We start from the raw sequence: 24,423 nt of genomic DNA on the forward strand, positions 1-24,423 counted from the left end.
AAACGGTGTACGCACAGAACAGAGGGGCGGGGTCAGCAAAGCTCATTATCATTTAAAGACACATGCACTGAAACGGCGTGCTGAAAACAGAGCTGCTTTTGACCAGGTAAAATGAGTGATTTCTTACAATACTAATACTAATAAGAGAATTTTTAATTGAAGTATATTACAAACTTTTAATTTAGACCCTAAAGAATCATATTAGCTTGTACAAAAATGACATTATATGACCCCTTTAAGGGCACTTAGCAGTATCTGTAGAATTATGATGAAATCACACTGGGTTTAATATGACAATATTATTGTCTAATGTTATTAGTCTATGTTGCTAAATTGGAAATTGCATCTAGTTCTAGATGTTTGCAAGCTGTATTTATAAATGAACATGAAGCTTCAGTCGGGTCAAAGTTTTCAGGTGGAGTCAGTCAGAAATTATTCACTGTTTGATGAACAAACAAGACGGTGAAAGTTGAGAGGAGTTTTCTCAATAATAAACAGGACAAGTCTTGCTGTACCTCCATTTGTTCAAATATTGGTTAGAGCTAGTCTGTCCACAGTATATCATGTATTACAGCAGGTCGTGTTTGCATGAGTTTTGCACATTTCTAGTGGGTATTCCTCTGCTTATTGGCCACGTTAGTTGTGTATTAGTGTTGTTGAATTATTATTCATAGATTATTAGCAGGCCTTGCTTGTTCTCTAAGGGTTTACCTGTATTTGGCTTCCTCTGTTTGTGCTTTGCATCTAACCCACTGATTTGCATTCAAGCCACAACATTGTCTCCAAATAGGTTTCGGTTTTGTGAAATGAAGGTCTTAAATTGAGGTCCCCATGAAAGCTTATAAATCATACAGAATGAGTTTTTTTTTTTTTTTTTTTTTTTGAGTTTTCTGTGATGGGTCGGGAGGAGAGAATATACAGTTTGTACAGGATAAAAATTATTACGTCTAGTTAAAGTCCCCGCAAAGATAGTAAACCAGACGTGTGTGTGTGTTTGTGCGCGCGCGCGCATTGCATAACAGTGTATGTCAGCGTGTTCTCGTTTATTTTGTTGATCTTTTTTTCGAAACCTCTAGCCACTGAGGTATATCCCATGTGACAACTAACCCCGGTCTCCGCTTTAGCCCCAGTCTGTATATCTCACCACGGCAACGGATGTCTGTTTTTCGTTCATCACTTTCAGTTCTGACTCAGTGAAACCGGCTGATCTGATCCGCCCATAACTGGGAGAAACGAAACTAGACCAGCATAAAAGACACTGACAGATGGAAGACGCTCTAATGCTGAAAACATCAGAACCAGGTGAGTGCTTCAGATCATATTAGATAAGAATCGCTTTGTTTATACTATTATGTATATGTTATATCTATTGTCATTTGCTGCCGGCCGCTAAAGAGAATAGTTTTAGCCTGTTGTGTTTTTAGCCTGTTCATTTCCGGTAGTTGACTAGTACGCAGTCATTTTATTGTAAATGTATTATTTGATTTTTTTTTCCGCGAATAATAGTCATTCTACAATATAAAAAGTAAAATTTTAATAAAGCATTTGAGAAAATTATATTTCTAAAAGCATATTATTATGTTATTAATAGCATATCTCTCTCTCTCTCTCTCTCTCTCTCTCTCTCTCTCTCTCTCTCTCTCTCTCTCTCTCTCTCTCTCTCTCTATATATATAGATAGATAGATAGATAGATAGATAGATAGATAGATATACACATACATGTGTTATATTAGGTTCTGTAGTCTAAATACAGGCTAGTTACCTTAGCGAGAAATGAAACTGATATGAATAATTGATCAGGTTCAGACATCAGCTGTATTTTACTAAGCTCACTAAAAGCAAGATTTCAGAGATTAGTCATGTAGTCACGTGTGTGTGTGTCTTGAATGAGAGAGAAATTATGATGATAATTATTGTTTCTCAGATCACAATTGAAATTCTCAAAACTGCTTGTTTAACCACATCCTCTTGTCACTTTTGGCACATCATAAAAGCAAATTCTATTTTTTTTAACAAGTTGCAAATTCATCTGCTGTTTCCTACATGATCAATTGCGATGTGTAATATAGATAAAAAAATACATTATATTTATATGCCATATAGTTTAAATCAGGAAATACTGACAAACAGTGTGCTTATTGACAACATGAAAAAGCATTTTGATCTTGATATCTTATTTGTGAACAATGACACAAGGACTTTTCATTCTGATGCATGCACTGACACACATTCATTGGGATAAATATTTACTTTTGAGAGATTAACTAAGGATTTTGAACAAGTTAGTTTTCATGGGTAATCCATTGTATGGTGCTGTTTGTACAAATTGTTTAAAGAAATGCACTTATTGGGAGACTCATGCATTTTTGCTTAAAGGCAAATAACCAACTCTATGCAAGACCCCACTTTCCATTAAACATTTTATTGGACTGTTCCACTTTTAATGCAAATAGACAACATTTTTATGAAGTTAGCTCACTTAAGGACTTGTTTAGTGAGATTTTAAAAGAAAAGGTTTCAGAATTTTTTATCATATGTTATAGTATAACATTCTTGCTGTTTTGTTTTTCCTTTCCTTTTGTTTTGTTTTTATTATTTTTATTGTATTCATGCAACTTTTGTATTTTTGTAACTCAGTTTTTGTCATGTAGATAGCCTCAGATTCTGACATGGCATTAAAAAGCTATATTACTACTACTGCACTTATTGGTTTGAAAATGTTAAGGATGATTCAAGAAATGTACCAAGAGACTGAGGAAAAGCTGTAAAATATATGGAAGTCATTGCATTAGATCCAGGCTTTCAGCCAGAGGTAAAGCATAGCAGTGAAAGAATTGGAGGGGTCTTCACAGAAGACCTTTGGCTTTTAGTATGAATATGTTAGCCTTACTGTTATCTATAAGCTAGTGTTACTGTTATCTATAAGCTAGTGTTACTGTTATCTATAAGCTAGTGTACTCCAAAACAATGACAAAATTCGCATTTAGAAGACCAAACCCAACGTTGAAAATGAAAATCAGGTTTGTTTATTTTGTTTGGAAATGAAAGTCGGGTTGATGTCAGAATCCAACGTCAGATTGATGTTAATCTCCAGCGTTACAGAAGTTGTATTGCGGTTGGAAATGAAAGTTGGGTTGATGTCAGAACCCGACAGATGTTGGTTTCTGACGTCATTTTCCTTTTCAACCCAACGTCGGGTTCTGACATCAACCCGACTTTCATTTCCAAACAAAATGCAGCCCCTAAAACCACAATCATCCCCTGACTGACGTCTTTCTACTCAAGGACTTTGACAGAATTGTTGTGGAGTAAAAAGTACAATATTTGTCTTTCAAATGTAGGGAAGTTATTGTAAAAAGTTTCCAGAAAAAATAATACTCAAGTAAAGTACAGATACTCAAAAAGTGTACTTAAGTACAGTACTCAAGTAAATGTACTTTGTTACTGTCCACCTCTGGTATAATCTGTTGGTATAATCGCCTTGCAGAGATATTAACAGCTGTATAATGGTCAATCCAAGAGGAGGACAACAAAGAGGAAGAGGAGGCTTCAGTGGCCCACAAAGAAGAGGTATAGATCTTTACATTCCCTCGTTTTAACTTGTCAACATACAATGCCAAGCAAAAAAAAAAAAAACTGCTGTTCGGATTTACACAGGCAAATGCTTAAGGGTCAATGATTGGCTCATTATTGCAGTGGTTATTTTGTTTCTAGCATGTTATATGTTTGGCAACAGTTCTTCTAACCCTAATTGATGGAGTGTGTAGCTTTTCATTTCTTAAACAAACATGTAGGAAGACACATCATGGCCATATTCCAGGATGATAATGTCAAGATTCATCAGACTCAAACTGAAAGAATGGTTTGAGGGAGCATGAAGGTTTTGATCAAAAATTGATGCACCTCTTGATGGAAATAACATCACAACATTTATTTCCAGCAAGAGGTGCATCAATTTTTGGTCAAGGTCTTGTATTGACAATGCAAGAGTCCAGCACTCTGTAAAGTCTCCTCCAGCACATCCCAAACACTTTCAATGAATTTAAGGTCTGGACTCATTCATGTGTGAAAATGATTCTTCATGCTCTTCCCAACCATTCTTTCACAATCTGAGTCTGATGAATCTTGGCATTATCATCCTGGAATATGGTCATGATGTGTCTTCCTACATGTTTGTTTAAGAAATGAAAATCTACACACTCCATCAATTAGGGTTAGAAGAACTGTTGCCAAACATATAACATGCTAGAAACATAATAGCCTAATCACTGCAATAATGATTCAATCATTGACTCTTAAGCGTTTGCCTATTTAAATCCAAACTGTGACTTTTTTGGGGTCATTGTACATCCTCATTAATTATACACCATAATTTTATTTTAACAGATGGTTCTGTGCCTGGTCAAAGACAAGCAAGTAGGTCACCCAATCGAACAAGAGGAAGAGGAGGTGGCCGAGGCGAGGGAGGAGGAAGAGGAGGAGGAAGAGGAGATGGAAGAGGTCGAGGAGATGGAAGAGGAGGTGGCCGAGGCGAGGGAGGAGGAAGAGGAGGAGGAAGAGGAGGAGATGGAAGAGGTCGAGGACCGTGGAGAGGAGAAAACCAACCACATCTCCACCGCCCCCCTGTGATAAGAGGACGCCCAACAAATGCATCTTCACCTTTACGAGCATTTGGGAGACCTGTTAATGGGTTCCCTCAACAAACTCTTCTCAATCCCTATCCTTTTCCGGCTCCTGTGAACCATCCTGAAGACACACGCCACCGACGAGCCAGTAGAAGCATGACTGACTTAAGAGCCAGTCCACAAGGTGAAGAACCTCAAAGAGGAAGAGAAGAAGCTATGAGAGGTAGAGGAGGTTTTGGGAGAGGGAGAGGAAGAGGAAGAGGGAGAGACGGCACACCTGATGTACGCAAACTGGGGTATAAAACGCTCGAAGGTCTACTGGAGAAAGAAGCGTCCGAGGTGGCCATCACCCTTTCATCTAGCAGTGGGCTTAAGAATCTGCTTGAGGAAGATCCAATGAGAAGCGACTTGGTGCAGCTGATCTGTCAGGTTCTCTGCAAGGCCTTCCAGTCTCGAATCGACCGCAAGAACGTCATGCATTTGGCTCGCATCTTCAAGGACTCGCCGTTTTTCCGTAACATCTTGCCCTATCATGTGACTGGAATGATGTCAGATCACATGCAAGCTCGAAGGGATCAGTATCCCCAACACTTGAGCAACATCATCAGCCTTCTCTCCGATGTTCTCAACATGTTTCCACACAGCTCTGTCCAATCTGTGTCAATGTTGGTGGCTCTTCTGAAACCAGCCGTCAACCAGTTGCGTGCCTCAGGTGTGGATATTCTCGACAGCACTGATGAGGACTTGGAGAGGGTGCAGGGTGTGGTGGACCATCTCCAAGAGAAATCAAGGGAAGGCACCTTGCGGACAGATAACTACTCCTTCCTAGCAGCTGATGAAGATGCTCCACCTGGGGAGGAAGACTTCAGGACGATGAGCATCTATCCAACCTATGATGAGTTCCACTTAGACGAGAGGCCTTTCCTGAGACCCAACATAATGTCTCAAAGCTTCCCTAATGCTCGCATCTATCTGGACACACACTTCCGACTTCTGCGTGAAGATTTCGTGAGGCCACTGCGAGAGGGCGTCAAGGAGCTCCTGAGGATCCAGCGCGATGATAACATTGATGGGGTACCAATCAAAAAGAGGCGTTTTGATGACATCAGAGTCTACACTGACACCCGAGTGATGCTGCCGCTCTGCACATCAACGGGAATCTCCTACAAAGTGCAGTTTGACCCACAGCCTCTTAAGGTAATGACGAGCTTCTTTTCTAGTGTATTCTTTTCAAACAAGTATTCATTACTTCAATGAGCTCATTATTTCTGCCTTAAATTATTACATTGTTTAAATTAATACATTTTTCGCTAACTGTGATTTTGTATATATGCATTTCTGAAATGCATAACTTAGACAGTTACCTTTGATAACAGAACACTCTAAATTGTAATGTGGACTTAAATTTTCTGTAAAGCTGCTTTGAAACGATGTCTATTGTGAAAAGCGCTATACAAATAAATGTGAATTGCATTGAATATTGTCCGAGAGAACTTAATGTCCTCTGTAATCCTAATCACGTTCTCTCACCATTGTTCCTTCTAACAGTTTGTTATTACATTGCAACTTCTCTTACAGTTTGTCCGGTGGGAAAATTCGAAACGTCTTATTTACGGATCCCTTGTGTGTCTCTCCATGGACAACTTCGAAACCTTCCTATTTGCCACTGTGGCCGATCGGGACCCAAAGTTTCTAAGGCATGGACTGGTGAATCTCTCTTTTACTTCTGAAAGCAGGGCCAGAATGGCCACGGTTCAGCCCTCTGACTCCTTCCTGATGGTCGAGACCACGGCTTACTTTGAGGCCTACCGATACGTCCTAGAAGGTCTCCAGGAGGAAGACGAAAATGATGTTCCCTTTCAAAGGTATGCAGGTTTGAAGTGTACGTCTTGTTCACTTGTGCAAAACTCTGTGGGTGGTTGCTATTTTGTTTGTAAGGTGTTCTGAATGGTTTTTAGAGTGTTGTGTTCTGGAGGTTTCTAGGTGGTTTCAAGTCAAAAGAGCTCACTGACAAGTAGGGGTGTGCAATATACTGTATATCGTCTACGATAATATCGTGATTGTTATTTTAATGATGTGCGATCTGACATTATCGAGTATGTCCCTCATTTTACAAAAACATATTTAGAGAGTGCATGCATACATACTATGTGATGTAGTCTAGTAGGTTAGACTAGTGCGCTTGAGCATTTAAAGTGCACACTTTAGTCTATTAAAGTGATTTAGTCTATTAAAATGCATTTTGAACACCCCCAATATTCAAGATAAGGGGCAAAAATACCTCTGTATGTCTTTTATATTTATATAATTTAATATAGTCAGTCAGTAATCACACACAGTGTGTCATTTTTTCTCTCCAAAATCAGCATTAATATTACAAATGTGATATTGATTTTATACAACAGTTCAATAAACAAAAAGTTTATATTAAGTAACTTACATTTTAGACACAATATTGCCTGCTTTTGCTTTATTTTGCCAACAAAAATAATTCCAAAAAAGCCACAGGACTGTTTTGCATCTCTGAGGATTGCATCTCGGAATGAATCGTTTGAATGAATGATTCAATGACTCACTCATTAAGACAGTCAAATGCTTTGTTCCTGAATGAATCAGCCGTTTAAATGAATCGGTTCAATCTCATTGACTCATTAACAGTGACTTTCTGCCACCTACTCGTTGGTTTTAATTTCACAATTCAAACATCTTTTCAATTAAAAATATCAATATTCAACATTTTATGTTTAAAACATCAAAACATTATTTATGCATTTGTAACTGCAGGCTAAATGCATTCATGTCCCTCTGAACTGCATTAAACAGCCTGTATAAATGCATCTAAATGCCACTTCAGATGCAGCTTCTGTGTTTCCTCTGCATTGCAAAGATTCATATAGTTGATACTGATTTAATTTGGTTGATAAAAGCCCTATTGTGTCTTATTATTACAATTGAATTTGATTAAATGTAAGAATTTGACACAAAAGATGATGCATACCTTTAATTAGGTTGAAAAAAAAGGCTTTATTAAAATATTGAGATATCCTTTTTTGTCAATATCGCACACCCCTACAGCCAAGTCATATTATTATACGTTCCAGGTCTGAACAAAAGTAATAGTGTTGCTTGACTTGGTAAACACCACACATTTTTAAATTGTTAACGTTGGTAATGTAAACGTGTGTTGTTTTAGGTACATAGTGGAGTGCAACACAAATGTAGATCCTCCAGCTTATCTTCGGGTGGAGGGAAGGTCATACGATCTGTCGTGCATTACGGCAGAAGGACAGAAGAAGATCCCACCCTTCAACCCCCTGACCCAACACGCCTGGCCCGATGAGGAAACAATGGGTCTCGATGAAAGCCAACTTCAAGCACTGAAACTGGCCTTAACCAGTGAACTGGCCATCATACAGGGACCACCAGGCACAGGTGACTGTTTTAACCAATGCTGGTATACAGTCTGATTACTCTTGGGGTCAAGTTGCATATTCACAAAAAAAAGTAAATTTTAACATTATAGATGCAACCTACTTCTGAGCTACACAGATATCTGACAATGGTTTTGAAGATCCTGTTTGTTTTCTTCTTCGCAGGGAAGACTCATGTTGGACTAAAGATCGCTCAGGCTTTGCTGGAGAATCATGAGGCCTGGTCACGGGATTGCCCTATGCTGGTGGTCTGCTATACCAATCATGCTCTTGACCAGTTTCTAGAAGGTAACATTTTATTGATATGGTATTTATAAGAGCGTGAGGCTGATTTTTGGGTGATAGCATGGACAAAAACTTGATTTGAGATCTTTGAGCCTACTATTAGATTAAATGGAAAGCTCTTTCTCACATGTCATGTGTCTCAGAAGTGATTTTTTGTTTTAAGCATTTAAACTGTAATGGCTACTCATTTCACACTAACACAGTAAAAGTGTGAACAGTAAAACTCTACAGCTTCATGTATGACATTATGAGATATTTCACAACTTGTGTCCCAGGCATCCATGGCTTCTTAAAGAAGGGCATTGTAAGAGTTGGAGGACGGAGTAATAGTGAAACTCTGAAGAGTTTCGGTCTGAGGGAGCTGACCCGGGGTCCAAACTTCCGGAAAAGTTTGCCACCGCACCTGAGGAAAGCCCATCATGAGGTGAGCCGCTTATCATGGACATAACTCCTATTTCATTGTGACATTTCTGTGTTTTCTTATTATTTTATTGTATTATATTGGTCCCTTATTTCTTAGGACTGTCAGTATAATAAACATAATTGCTTTATTTTATTTAATTAATTTATTTTATTATATTAGTCTATTATTTCTTAGGACTGTCATTAGAATAAAAATAATTGCTTTATTTTATTATAGTAGTCTATTATTTCTTAGGACTGTCAGTAGAATAAAAATAATTATTTTATTCTATTTTATTAATTTATTTGATTATATTAGTCTATTATTTCTTAGGACTGTCAGTAGAATAAAAATAATTTTTATTTTATTCTATTTTATTAATTTATTTTATTATACTAGTCTATTTTTTCTTAGGACTGCAAATAAAATAAAAATAATTGCTTTATTTGATTAAACTACTAGTCTATTATTTAAAAGGACTGTCAGTAGAATAAAATATTTATTTTATTTTATTATACTATTATTTCTTAGGACTGCCAGTAGAATATAAATAATTGGATTATTTTATTTAATTTTATTATATTATACAAGTCTATTATTTCTTAGGACTGTCAGTAGAATAAAAATAGTTAGTTTATTTTATTTTATTATACTATTCTATTATTTCTTAGGACTGTCAGTAGAATAAAAATAATTTAGTTTTTTTAATGTTGCTGTAAACACTTTTTTTTTCAAATGAGAATTGTTTTTAGATATTTGCATAAACTGTTCCTAAAGAAAGCAAAATATGTAACAATTATTTCTCATTAATAATCTAATTAATGTCATTTATGTCAATTAAATGTGTGGTCGTGCTGTCATGCATGTGCATAACTTGTATTATAATATGCAGATTTGTTAGGGTGTTTTTATGTCTTGCATAGTCCAAAAGTTATCTGAAAACAATTATGTGCCATTGTGTCTCATAATATATGAATGATATTTCTAATGAGTTGTGCTGTGTGTGCTCAGATCTACACACAGATGGAGGCGGCAGAGGAGGACTTAAAGAGACAGACCGCTCAGCTCGAGTGCAGTTTGCGTGGCGTTCTCAGAGAAGACTTTCTGGAAAGATACATCTCTGCTGAGCACTGGGACAGTCTGTGTCTACAGCCAGTGAGTCTGTCTACACACACGCACACACACACACACACACCGGGCTGAAACTAGCTCAGCTGCCAAACATGCCATCCATATATACTTTATACAGAAGCAGTTTTGGACCCTGCTTAACCCTGTAATGTCTACTGTGTCATATTTATAGCCAGTTTCTAAGGCTTCTAAATGATCAAAACTTTGCTGTAAAACCTGTTGCACACAATCTACTACAGTCCTTCTGTCATCTGATTGATCGTTCATGCTTTTTTTAGCCAGTAAAAATCCTTTTAGTATAATTGTACAAACGTCCTTCAGCTCATGCTGTGAAATCTTGACAGATTTTTAGTCTGTTAACGTATTTTTTTTTAGAAGTAAACGTAAGATTCACTTTTAAATTGTTAGTAATATTTCAAGATGAACACTTACTGGACTGAAGCAACATGAGTTACATGATTATCCATATATTATTTATTATAAAAAACATGAGTATCAAATATGATCATCAGGCTTTTGAGCAAGGTTTATTTGTTCATCTCTCAATCATCATTGTATTGCATTTCAATATGTATTTTAAAACTACAGGCTTTGATAATAAACTAAGCATTTAAATATCATCTTACTAAGACATATTATTGGCAGATATAGAGTGACGACTGATATTTATATCCTTTTATGTAAGTAGTCTGCTATACTGGTAGAAAGATCTATTAGAATTTCATCTCAATTTTGTGGCATATAAATTTCAGCATCTGCACTAAATTGCATATTTTTGCTCAGTTTGGGCCTAAAATTTTATGCAAAATTACCTCAAATTTAGGTATTTTCCCTCCTATGTTTTGTCTAAAGGTTCAATAAACTGTTCCATTTCAAAATATTAGACTGTTATGTCATATGTTAGGCTTTACAGGCTTAAACATCAAGCCATATAATCATGTGACTTGTAATATGCACATAGGTTTTTACTCACAGTAATATTCATAATGTCTGTGTTAGGTGTATGATGGCTTTGAGAGCGTGGGGAAGAAGAAGCCTTCAATGATAGCAGAGTGGCTCGGCATCGGGTCCAATATTTTCTTGCAGGGGCCACAACTAACATTTGGAGGAGGTGAGAGTCTAACAAACCAAACACAACGTCGACAACAATTTATCTTTTTATATTATATATGAGGTCAAATAAATCACCACATGCTTTTTTTTAATAAAGGAATGGCTTTTCAATGGCATTTTCTTCATTCTTTAATGCACAATGATTTCCCCTCACCACTGAGATGCAGTATTTATTATTATTAGGTATTAAATGCAAAAACTGCCAAACTACTCATAAGACAAAGTGTTCAAGTTGAAATAGAAATGAATAGACATTAATTATACAGCTCATCATGGCCCTCTGCTGGTTAAACCTGCAAATGTGCCTCTGAACACTTGCGATCAGATTTCACAGATGAGAGGGTTTCGGATTTCATGACTAAGCACATCTACATCTTTTTACTTCTGCATGCTGATAAAGCACAAAATATTTGGGATCAGGACACATAACAGATTTGTTGTGGTCAATGAACGCATCCAGAGTGTGTTTGAGCTCGTTTAACTACTTGTAATGTTTTAAGGGTGTAACACTTTACAATAAGGCTCATTAGTTAACATTAGTCATTAGTTAGCATGAACTAATAATGAACTGCACTTATACAGCATTTAGTAATCTTTGTTAATGTTAATTTCAACATTTACCAATACTGTATTAAAATCGTGCACTGTGAACTAACATGCACAAACAATGAACAGCTGTATTTTTATTATCTAACATTAACAAAGATTAATAAATACTGTAACAAATGTGTTGCTCATGGTTAGTGCATGTTAGTTAATGTTAACTAATGAACCTTATTGTAAAGTGTTACCATTTTAAGCAACATCCTCCATAAACAGTCATTTATTACAGAAACATCATATTCTATCTGTATAGTAACCATGGTAAATTTCACATAGGAAATAAAACTTTTCAAATCTGAAGATATTAAGTTTCTGTAATACAACTCCAAATTCAGCATTACAAACTCTCTCTCTCTTTCTTCCTCAGAGGCGGCAGATGAAAACGAGGCACAACTGGAGGACGAGGAGCTGATCGATATAGAAGAAGAGGCCGAACTGCTCCAGGCAGAGAGGATATTGCTGGATTCAGATCATCGGGATAAAGACCACCAGAAACAGAAACGGGATGAGAAAAGCATCGCTGACATGGCTGACTTGATGTTGTCTTTGAACCTGAATGATACTGAACCTCAACCAGACCCGAGTCACAACCAGAGCCAGGCTCAGGCTGCGCAATGGCAGGTATGAATATTCATGCATTATTGATAACACTTGACAATAAGGTTCATTAGTTAACATGAACTAAGAATGAACAATACTTCTTTAACATTTATTAATCTTACTAAATATCAATTTCAACATTTACTAATACGTTATTAAAATCAAAGGTTGTATTTGTTAATGTTAGTTAATGCACTGTGAACTAACACGATCAGCTGTATTTTTATTAACTAACATTAACAAAGATTAATAAATACTGTAACAAATGTATTGCTCATTGTTAGTTCATGTTAGTTAATACATTAACTAATGTTAACTAATGAACCTTATTGTAAAGTGTTACTGCATTATTTAATCATTTATATCATATTATATTAAATATTATTTTTTATATAATCATTTAAGCCATGCGTGTGTGTATTCAACATTTTCTACAAATACTTATTGTAAATGTACAGGTAACACTCGAAAAATTTGAATATCGTGCAAAAGTTCATTTATTTCAGTAATTCAACTTAAAAGTTTAAACTAATATATTATATAGACTCATTACATGCAAAGTGAGATATTTCAAGCCTTTATTATAATTTTGATGATTATGGTTTACAGCTATGAAAACCTTTTCACAATATTCTGATTTTGAATTTGGGGTTTTCATATGCTATAAGCCATAATCATCAAAATTATAACAAATAAAGGCTTGAAATATTTCACTTTGCATGTAATGAGTCTATATAATATATTAGTTTCACCTTTTAAGTTGAATTACTGAAATAAATGAACTTTTGCACGATATTCAAATTTTTCGAGTGTCACCTGTATTGTACTGTTCAGCATGTGTGTGTATGTGTGTTTTGATGACCTCAGTGCTACTGTTCTGTTCATGCGTGTTCAGGTGCAAGGCCACCAGAAGAAAAAAATGAAGCAAATGGCTCGAAAAGAGCTGAGGAAGACTTCAGCCATGAGTGAGGAACAAGAAAGGCAAATCAGCGATGTGTGGAGCCTGAATCTGAAAGACAAATGGAGACTGTATCGGTAAGACACACACACACACACACACACACACACACACACACACACACACACACACACTCCACGAGATGGCAGCATCTACCCACAAATCACTGAAGGGAAGTTCGGATCATTTTTACTGACTCAGATCTTTGAGTCTCCTTCAGTAAAATGAACAAATCTTTTTCCAAGTAATTTCGTTCATTTCAGCAGAATATAATTAAAATGTTACATGTTAATAACCAAATTCCCCAACACATCAACTTATGCAAACGTTGATCACATTTAGAATAAGAAAAAAACTATAATGCAGGCCAAGACCAAATTATGAGAAAAATAAATGATTCATTAATTGCTTAGCTGGGTCTTCAGGCTACACACTCTGTTAGTTTATCTCTCCTCACATCCCGATCCGAGTTGTTCTTTTGTCAATTCACATAGGCTGAAGAGAAATGATTAGTTCACCTCCTGAGTCTTCGGGTCCGAGTCGTTCGTTCATCACGAGTTATGGAAAAGAGCCATCATGACAGAAATGACCGAGTTGAATCAATCATTTCTGCATTGTCTTAAGGCAGGGTCTATTTCTGCAGATATATTTGTTTATATTCGTCACTGAAAAAGGGAAACCGACACTGTGGGCGGCAGATACACACCGTAAACAAAGCAGCACGTGCTCACCGGTTTGAATATCAGTCATGCTGATCACTTTCTTTATTCCACTCGGCTCATGTTATTATTCAAATATTCACCCAGGAACACTCAGGTATGACGTAAAATTAGAAACCCATCACTACCACAAATTTGTTTAAGGTGCACCAGTGAACTAACATCTTAATCTAAGATTCAAATGCCCGGTTTCACAGACAGGGCTTAGATTAAGCCAGGATTAGGCATTAGGGCCCTATCTTGCACCCAGCGCAATTGACTTTGTACACCGACGCATGTATCATTCCTATTTTGCACCCGACGCACAGCGGACTTTTCCCTCCACAGACGCACGTCGGTAAATTAGGGAATGAACTTGCGCTCCCGGGGGCGGTTCAGCGAAAAGAGGAGGCGTGTTCCGGCGCAAACGTTCCCTGGTGCTATTTTGCAGGTTTAGAAAACAATTCCGCCACAGACCAGGAGAAACCTCGTCTAAAGTCAGCGGCGCGTTGCGCATGTTATTCAGATGCTATTTTAAGGGCGCATGCTTGGCCATAATCAATGTAGCGTGTGCACAACACACATACACTTTGATTCTCTCATCTACACAGACGCAGCAGTTTTCATTTTTGCAAATCATACATAATTACAAGGAATAATATTAACACACAAGGGAAATTATTGTTGTGTCCATGAAGATGTGAAAAAATAGGCATAAATCTAGCTTACACATTTACCCAAATTATTATACGCCTGTTTAACCGAAGCTAATTTGGGTGTGTTTCTCCATCCCCAATGTCACTTCTCTGTGTTTTACGGCCCTGATGAGAACGTCGGTCTCCTCGGCTGTGAACCGCTCCTGGCAAATCTGCCGTTATAATAGCAATCCGCCATGGAACAAGCGCGCCTGCTCTTAAAGGGAATGTGAGATGACGCTCTGATTGGTTTATTTCACGTTACGCCCAAACCACACCTATGAGTAATGAAGCTCCTTCAGACCAACACATTTTAGATTTGCGTCGGGCGCAAGAGTCATTTATCCCGCCGGTATAATAGCAACAGCGCCCGAGATCCGCCCACAAAGTTACTTGCGTTTTGCGTTTGATACTTGCGTTTCAGATCGTTAAAATAGGGCCCTTAGTGTCAATTGGGCATTTAAGTAGCTTATGTCAGTGACATTGTTTTGTCTCACGATGCACACCAGTATTGTTTCTTTCTACATTTACAAAAGCTACTTAAATGCCCTAATTGAACTAATGCCTAATCCTGGCTTAATCTAAGCCCTGTCTGTGAAACCGGGCCTTTGTCGATCAAGTTGTTTTCAGTTAAAACAGCTCAAACATGCATTTTAGTCAGGGACTAGCTTAAGCCTTGTATGTGAAACCAATGGAAAATAAATTCATGGTATAACAACTTCGTTTCCTCCTTCAGTCTTTGGGTTTTGCGCTATCGGACTGATCTTCGCACCAAAACCCTGAACGCTGAGCAGGTCTATCAGGACGCAGCGGAGCGTCTGAATGAAATCCGCCGTCGTGAGGATCTGTGTGTGTTGCAGCAGGCTCTGGTTGTGGGTATGACCACCACAGGAGCGGCTAAATACAGACAGGCTCTTCAGGAGCTGCGGCCCAGACTGGTGATCGTGGAGGAAGCGGCGGAGGTGTTGGAGGCGCACACCATCACCACCCTCAGCAAAGCCTGCCAGCACCTCATACTGATCGGAGATCACCAGCAGGTACACACCACTTGATAAATTACTGGGACTATCAATGATTCAGGAAATATTCTACGCCAAATAAGTGTGTAATTTCTAGCAAAATATAAATGCAATAATTGAATGATAATCAATAATCTCTTTACTCTTTAGAAAACTATTTTGACGCACTCCCCAGAGAACCTCATAAAGAAATGTTGTTAACACTTTACAATAAGGTCACATTTGTTAACATTAGTTAATATATTAACTAACAGGAGCTAACAATGAGCAATACATTTGTAACAGTATTTATTCATCTTTGTTAATGTTAGTTAATAAAAATCCAGCTGTTCATTGTTTGTTCATGTTAGTTCACTGTGCATTAACTAATGTTAGCAAATACAACATTTGATTTTAATAATGTATTAGTAAATGTTGAAATGAATATTAACTAAGATTAATAAATGCATTCTTAGTTCATGTTAACTAAAGTACTTAACTAATGCTAACTAATAAAACCTTTTTGTAAAGTGTTACCGAAATGTTAATGACAAATTGTATTAATTTTAACAGTTAGGCTTGGTTTCACAGGTTGGGCTTAGATTAAGCCTGTTCAATTATGATATTTAAGTAGCTTTTATAAACATGCCGTAGAAAAAGAAAATTACTGGTGTGCATTTTGAGACACATTTTAAGATATATCAGTGGAAGTTGCTTTCAATTAAAACAGCTCATGCATTTTAGACTTAAGCATTGTCTGTGAAACCCGGGGTTAATGTAAACAGTGAATGCTTCTGTAGTGAGAAACCAAAATGCTTATTCTTTCTGTATTTGAACCTGCACAGCTGAGGCCTAGCGCAACAGTGTACGATCTTGCCAAGAATTTCAATCTGGAAGTGTCGATGTTTGAGAGGCTTGTCAGAGTGAACTTCCCGTTTGTGCGCCTCAACTACCAGGTTAGTTACTGTACCATCACATCAGCCACTGGGTTACATATTCACAGATGTCAATAATTCCTCTAGTGAATCATGTGCTAAAACAACAATCCTGTTCTTTATATTTTGTTTGTTTCTAGCATCGCATGAGGCCAAGCATCGCTCGACTATTGACTCCTCATATCTATGATACTCTGGAAAACCACCCCTCTGTGCTGGAGTATGACAATGTCAAGGTAAGGAATATAAGTGAACATAATTGCACAACCTTAGATGCTCACTGTCATTATTTATACTTATCACAATTATTTGGCTATTACTCAAATGAATCTACTTGACACCTGTATCTTTGGGTCTACAGGGGCTTCTGACAAATCTCTTTTTTGTGGCTCATTCTCAAAATGAGGAAGAGATTAAGGATGGACGGAGTCACCAGAATCCTCACGAAGCTCGTTTTGTTGTTGAGCTTTGCCGGTACTTGCTTAACCAGGAATACAAACCTTCCCAGATTACTATTCTCACAACCTACACCGGACAACTTCACTGTCTGCGTAAGCTCATGCCCTCTCCAGAATTTACTGGCGTCAAAGTCCATGTCGTTGACAAATACCAAGGGGAGGAGAATGATATCATCATATTGTCTCTGGTGCGCAGCAACCGTCAGGGGAGGGTCGGCTTCCTGAACATATCAAACCGAGTCTGTGTTGCTCTCTCTCGTGCTAAGATGGGTCTTTATTGTATTGGGGATATGGACATGCTTAGCTCGGTTAAACTGTGGAGCAACATCATTCACACTCTGAAAGAGCAGGATCAAGTGGGCACTGCTTTGACGTTGAGCTGTCAGAACCATCCGGAGAAACGGATCCAGGCTTCATGCGGGAATGACTTCAAAGGTGCCCCTGAGGGTGGTTGCGATCAGCCCTGCGAGTACCGCCTGGATTGTGGCCACGTGTGCACCCGTATGTGCCACCCATACGATGCTGAGCACAAGAAATACAAGTGCATGAAAGACTGTCCAAAGGTGATGTGTGAACTGGGCCACAAATGCATGAAACGCTGTTACCAAGAGTGCGGTAAATGCCGGGTACCCGTAGACAAGATAATACCATCATGCCTGCACAATCAAATGGTGCCCTGCCACCAAGACCCTGAAACATTTGCGTGTCAAGAGCATTGCCAAAAGACCCTCCCATGCGGCCATCCATGCAAGTCGACTTGTGGAGACTCCTGCACCTCTCAGTGCATAACAAGAGTTCAGATGCAACTAAAATGTGGACACATCCAAGAAGAACCATGCTATATTTCCAGGGACCCCAAAAAGGAGCCAATCTGCAGAACGAAATGTGGCACCACCTTGAAATGTGGCCACACTTGCCCAGGAACTTGCCATGGTTGCTATCAAGGTCGCATGCATAAAGGATGCACCCACAAATGCAGAGAAACCCTTGTGTGTTCTCATCCGTGTCAGGAACCCTGTGTCAGAGATTGTCCACCATGTTCCTCATTTTGCCAGAACCGTTGCGTCCACAGCATCTGTAAGAAGCCTTGTGGACAGCCTTGCGCCCGCTGCATCGAACCCTGCGAATGGCAGTGCCCTCACTACAGCTGTACCAAGCTGTGTCACGAACCGTGCGACCGGCCACCGTGTGTAGTTCCCTGTAACAAAGAATTACCCTGCGGACATCGTTGCATAGGCCTGTGCGGAGACCCTTGTCCCAATAAGTGTCGCATTTGCCACATGGAAGAGGTCACAGAGATCTTCTTCGGCGATGAAGACGAACCGGATGCTTATTTTATTCAGCTAGAAGATTGCAAGCACTTGTTTGAGACCAAAGGAATGGATAAATACATGAGTCTCGACGAAGACCAAGGTTCTGGATTGGATCAAAGGGCAATTAAACTCAAGGAATGTCCAAGGTGTCGCACTCCCATCCGTAGAAACCTTCGGTATGGCACTCACATCAACCGCAGCCTGGCAGCCATCGAGATGGTCAAGGAGAAGATCAATGGTGTGCCTCATATTATCAAGCAACAGCAGGAAGACCTAAGACTGCAACTGTTTGAGCAGAACAACTTGAAGAATCATCTTCCCAAAGAGTTCGCCTTCCTTGATGAGAAGCTCAACACAAAGGAAATCAACCTTTCATTCCAACAACTTTGGCATCTCGAGAACTTGATGAGCTTCCTCGAGAGCATTGGGAAACTGAAAGAAATGCAGACAGAACATATGACACTACTAGACAATTTTAAGTTCTCCCGCAAAGTCGAAGAAGCTTTGAAATTTCTCATGGATCGAAGTCAGAGGTTTTCAGACCAGCAGGTTGCAGATCTCGAACGTGAATTGAAGAGACTCTCCTACCTGGCTGAGCTCAACGTGCGCTGCAAGATGTCTCAATTGAAACTTTCAGACGTCGTTCTTGCCTCCAAGGTCCAACAGTTGAGAGAGATCCTGGAGGACACCTTGCCTTTCTCTGAGAGTCTAGAGCGTTCAGTCAAGAGAATGTTCACGGAGCTGGATGATAAACTACCACGCAGCGGCCTAGGGATCACTGACGAAGAGAGGGTGATGATACTCAAAGCCATCGGTTTGAAAAAAGGGCATTGGTACAAATGTCCCAATGGACACGTATATGCAATTGGTGATTGTGGGGGTGCTATGGTAGAAAGCAAATGTCCAGAATGCGACGCTGCTATTGGAGGTACTAATCACAATCTCCTTCAGGGAAACGCTGTGGCGTCTGAGATGGATGGTGCAGAACATGCTGCCTGGTCAGATGCTGCCAACATGGCAAACTATAACCTGATAAACTTTGACGATTGAAATTCTCAACTCCCTTTCACATAGAGATTCACATAGAAATATACTGATTATGTGTCCCAGGATCGTTTGATTTGATTTTGGTTCATTCATACTGCTGGTGATTTTCTGGAATCTGGATGTGGCGGGTTTGCAGACATTTTTTCGTCTTTCCTTTGTTCCTTGACGAACACAAAGTTTCTTCTTTGTTAATGTGAAGCGTGAACATTGATGTGCATTTAAAATCCCTGGTCAAAGAGTTGCACGATAACTACGTCATTGTGACGACACACCCCTTACGCCATTGGTCCTGCCTTTTATCAACACAGGGTCATTCCTGGACTGATCCTAGAAATGTTACTTGGTCCCCATTCCGGAATCAATCCTGGGATGTGTTTGCGTTCACACAGAAGGCACTTAAGCAATTCTATGGTAATTTTCTGGGATCAACACTCTGTGAGAAAGGGGCTATCGTTGTCTTCTGTGTGCAGATAGGTGTTGGGTTTTAATCCAGTAACACAAATGATGAAATGCGTTTTTTAACCAGGTAAGCAGGTTGCACCTTTTTTCTGAGCAAATTGTAATTTAACAGTTAGCAAGAGAGTTTAAAGTGAACTTTTTCTCATGCTTGCCACTGAAGGGAGAATGAGTGACGGGTGCATTATTTCCTCACATTGATTTTGTACCCTTTCTTGTAGTAGGTATATTTGTTGTTGTTCTACTACTGTACGTGCAACTAGTCAATCCCTTGATGAAATGCTCCTTCCACTTGGTTATGATCCTCATATATTCATTTGGTGGAGAAAAACACTCCCAGCTAAAATTATGATGGCATATTTTCCATGAACAACGTTTCTTAGAAGATGCAAATAATTTCTTTAGAAGACATGTCAGATTTAAAAGAAGTGACATGAGAGTCAAAATCATTTTTACTGTCTGCTAATTGATGAGTAACTTACTCATCAAAGCCTATTTTAACTCTCATTTCATGCATAGTGAGTTAAACCAGGGTCCAGCTGCATAAACATAGCCACTATATTAAGACTGTCTGAAGAACTAGCCTGAATTAGACCAAACTACCTTTTTATGTAACTGAAAATTAAAGCTGACCTGTCTTAAAGAAAAAAAATTAAGAGTAACTTGTAAGACTAGACTACGCAGTTTATGCAACCGGCCACTGGTTAGAAATATTACGCTCTGTACATTTCAATGCATCAGCTTTTTTTTTTTTTTTTTTGCAGTAATTAAGTTAGTTTGTTTTAAGCGCAATATATTCATGCTCCTAATAAAGGAGGTCAGTGCATAGTCTTATAAAGCAGATATTTGTGGTTCTAGATGCTGATTGGTTATTATGGTGTTCTAGGCTATGACTATAAATGTCCTGGATCCAGATGTGCTAACATACACAATGCTAACCAATGAAATTACCTGTAGCTTGCATGCATGCTCACAGAAGAATAGCACTTAATCATAAATATGCTTAATAAAATCATGTTTTAATGAAAATGTGTGTATTTTTTATTAAATACTAACCATTTCATAAAAGCAATAAGGCACTTGAGGCCATGATTTATTGTGAATACACCAAAATTCTCATGCTTTATTGCATGCTTTAGTTTCAAGTATGTACTAACATTTGTCCTAAGCTTAATTTCACTAGGTGGCAGCAGTGTACTGGTCAACAACTCTCCCAGCTTGTGTTGGGACAAAGTCAGTATGCATTTGTGCTCTCCATAATGCAAGCTGTGGTTTCTCTCATGTACGGTCAGACTTTGACCTGCATCAAGAAACACACTGGTCTCTGCCAACTTCAGCAGGTTTATCCACCAATGATATCTGGCTAATAATAAAGCATTACCCGAGCTCTCAGCCTAAATTACCAGAAGTCACGTGAGACGAGAGGCTAGTCGTGAGATGCTGGGTCGACTTCCCGGCAGCTTACATCAGTTTATTATGTGATGAATGTTACCTTGTCATAACGACGTAAACCCGAATGCAAAGTCGGCATTTTCTGCACAGAAAATAAGGGTAGGGTGGGGTGGAGAAGCGACAACAACAACGAAATCTGTTGTGTCAGGATGCAAAGGAAAAGCAAGCACAAGTTTAAGCATATTTTTGAGGGACAGTATTTACGGGCTGTGATTTTATAGGGCCAAAAAAAAAGTAAGTGAAGCAAAATGACAATTTCTTCAGTCATTTTCTTTTGCGTTAGTTTAATGCTTCAAGAACATCCCTTAACTCTGGTAAAAATCCATCTCTCAGTGCTTCATTGCTTTTGTGCAATGGTGGCAACAGCAATATGATAAAAGACACATGTTCAATGAATCAATGTATTAATATAATTTATTAGTTTAGCTGTAGAACATTTGCTACTGATCAACAAGGCATTCTGGCAGATTTATGCATAATTGGCGTGAGGTTACGGGTTAAAGCGAGTCGATTTTTCAGTGGCTTCACACTCATCTGCTCATTATGGATGTGACTTTTATTTTCAGTTTGAATTCAAGGGCAGATTAGGACAGGACAGAGTCTGACGCATGATTGGGGGAGGAGGAGGGCTTGAGCATCTATGCATGATTGTTCGTGTTTAATGGAGAGGATCGTGTCACACAGATTGGACTGCGGGGTTCACAGAGACACAGCCGAGCACATGCTAACCCTGAGTGCTAATGTAATTAGGGTTCAAGTGCTTCAGTATGCAAATGAGGAAAAATATTTTACAGTACCGTAGATGGGAAAAGTAGTATTCTGGCTTGTTGAATCCTGTTGAATATGATTCCAGGTGCTGAGAATAACAAAATACCATGGTATTTGGATGTTTTGACATAATAATACCATTAAAATAAATAAATAAATAAAAAGTACCATGGTATGTAGCCTATGTCAGGGTTTCTCAATCACAGGTTTGTAAGATTATTGTTGTAATGTCAATGCAAACTTAAACTGAATAAAAATAATTAATATCTGAAACAAATTGTTCTCAGTTGGATTTAGTTTGGTGTGCACGCTATAAGAATCAAATCTGTGGCTGTTTTCCACGTTGCATTTGTCAAACCTGCCTGGTTGAAAAGAACTGATTAAAATTTCATTGGGCCCTGTGGTGACCAGCTATATGCTTTCATGAAATAATGTGCATGTGGATGTGTAAATATAGATCTGGTAAGGTTATAGCTTCGCCATAAAAGCGTATGAAAGCCTTATTCACTCTCTGCTCTGTGTTTCAGCGACAGGCACTTTTGTGTCCTGCAGTACGGCTACTTTAATTAATGTTGGATTATAAGTCCTTTGAACAGTCAATGATTCATGTTCAAAAGGAGGTTTGTCGTGTAACGAGGTGTAATCATAAGTCGAGTTTCGGAGTGCCTTATGAAACATGGAAAATTTGCGTAAACTTTTAATCATGTAATTACAAATGGGAACAGTAAAGGAGGAAAACAGTGGCTAAAAGATGAACCTGCTTAAGAGGTTCTGTCATTCCAAACCTGATGAGAAAAACACCAATAACTTACCTAATCTACTCAAGCATCTGTACTCATCCGTTACGAAACAGATCTCATCCACGACTGGATATAATGCACTGATGAAATATGTGGTTTGATTTTCGATGGCAGAATTCTTATATTGTTGTTTCACATAATTAACCAGAACAGATCACTTCTGTAATGTAAAATGTGCAGCACACATTTTTATTGGGTTTGTTTTTCCACTGATCATGGTGCAATCTCCCGTTAAACAACTAGGCCCATATTTCTTCAAATAGACTTGCATCCACTGATAATATGCTTCTTAATTCCTCACTCCCTGTTGAACTGATTTCCCTTTTGGCTCACGTTCTTGTAATGCAAGTCTTTTATTTGGAGTGGACCAGTTCTCTGGTGCCTCCGCTTCTTTTTGGCACCGGTCCTGCCAATGTGTTTTGCACAACAACTGCCAATTACAGACTCAGCAAAGCATGCTTTTAATAAGCATATAAAAGAAAAACATGCACCGACATGCTTTTTTGTGAGAGGAGCAAATTTGAAAAATTCCAAGATGAGAAAGTGTGAGAATCAAGTTTAATAAGATGCATTAAGGCACACTGTGAGGAACAAGTTGTAATTTACAACCTTAAATGTAGATGTTTTTCATTTACATTTTTGGGAGATGAAATATTAGTGGTAAACTCGAGTCTTGTGGGTTGCTGTTCGATTTTCTAATATGTTCTGTGTGGTTTTAGTGCATTGCTATTCAAATACTAGGTATAAGTTGTTACAAGGTGGTTACTTTCTGTTGGTTACTATAAAGTTCTCGTGAGAGCACAAGTTGAATTTGCTCAGCGAGTTACTCTGACGTTGAGTAATGATGCTCATTAAAGCAACACTAAGTAACTTTTGCTCTCGGGCTCCCCCTACAGTTGGGAAACAGTATTGTCTTCTACTACTGTCGTAAAATCTGTCATGGTTACATGGTTAACACGTGCATTTGTTGACAAGCCGTTACCCAAACTCTGCAGAAGGAGTTCTCACGTCTTGGGCAGACAGCCTGCGTTGCGTGTGAAATGTCTTCAACCCAGGTACAGTGGCATATTTCAGCATGTCATATGAATATAATTTCATGGGTTTTATTATTTTTTTCAAGCGCCAAAAGATCGCGTAGCTCACGTCAGCCTGCAGTCATTAGGCTAGTTAGCCTACTTCTGACTTTTTTTTTTGTCCGTTGCTGCTTTGGCCATGGGGCTGTTTACACCTGGCCACTTCATGCGTTTTCTCAGATCGGATAGCTATCTGATATATCAAAACGATTCCATTTACACCTGGTCACATAAATGTGTTTTTGCGAAACGGATTTAAATCCGATCTTCAATTCCCGTGATATATATGCATGTTTATTGGAGTGCACGTCACTGAAAGCAACAGATACGAGCGGCATTTTATTGATCATCAGCTAAATTTTCAAAATCAGAGACCGCAATAAGAGAGAGCAGCAACAGCCCTGGTAAGATCATTTCATTTATTTACTTTTAATGATGATGATTGTGTGTTAAGCGTCTGCGACTTACTTTCACTTTGATTTGCGATAGTTTGCACGTTGGCTTGATGAATACATAACTTACTCAGCTGCTCATCTGCGGTGATTCCAGTAGCGTCGTCATATCTGGCTATCACATTACA

General features: G+C 38.5%; 1 protein-coding gene across 1 annotated transcript; it reads left to right on the forward strand.

Annotated features, from left to right (window-relative positions):
• Positions 1-1,086: 1,086 nt before the first annotated feature.
• On the forward strand, positions 1,087-20,779 carry znfx1 (zinc finger, NFX1-type containing 1). The gene is made up of 15 exons (XM_084128527.1): positions 1,087-1,302; positions 3,489-3,571; positions 4,388-5,823; positions 6,205-6,491; positions 7,820-8,058; positions 8,223-8,345; positions 8,618-8,766; positions 9,757-9,900; positions 10,876-10,987; positions 11,960-12,213; positions 13,088-13,227; positions 15,280-15,580; positions 16,387-16,497; positions 16,617-16,712; positions 16,838-20,779. Exons 2-15 carry the CDS (start codon positions 3,508-3,510, stop codon positions 19,295-19,297), a joined length of 5,916 nt encoding a protein of 1,971 aa, XP_083984653.1. The 5' UTR covers positions 1,087-1,302; positions 3,489-3,507; the 3' UTR covers positions 19,298-20,779.
• Positions 20,780-24,423: the final 3,644 nt, after the last annotated feature.

Source organism: Abramis brama (genome assembly GCF_963993115.1).
Source record: "Abramis brama genome assembly, chromosome: 11".
NCBI lineage: Eukaryota > Metazoa > Chordata > Actinopteri > Cypriniformes > Leuciscidae > Abramis > Abramis brama.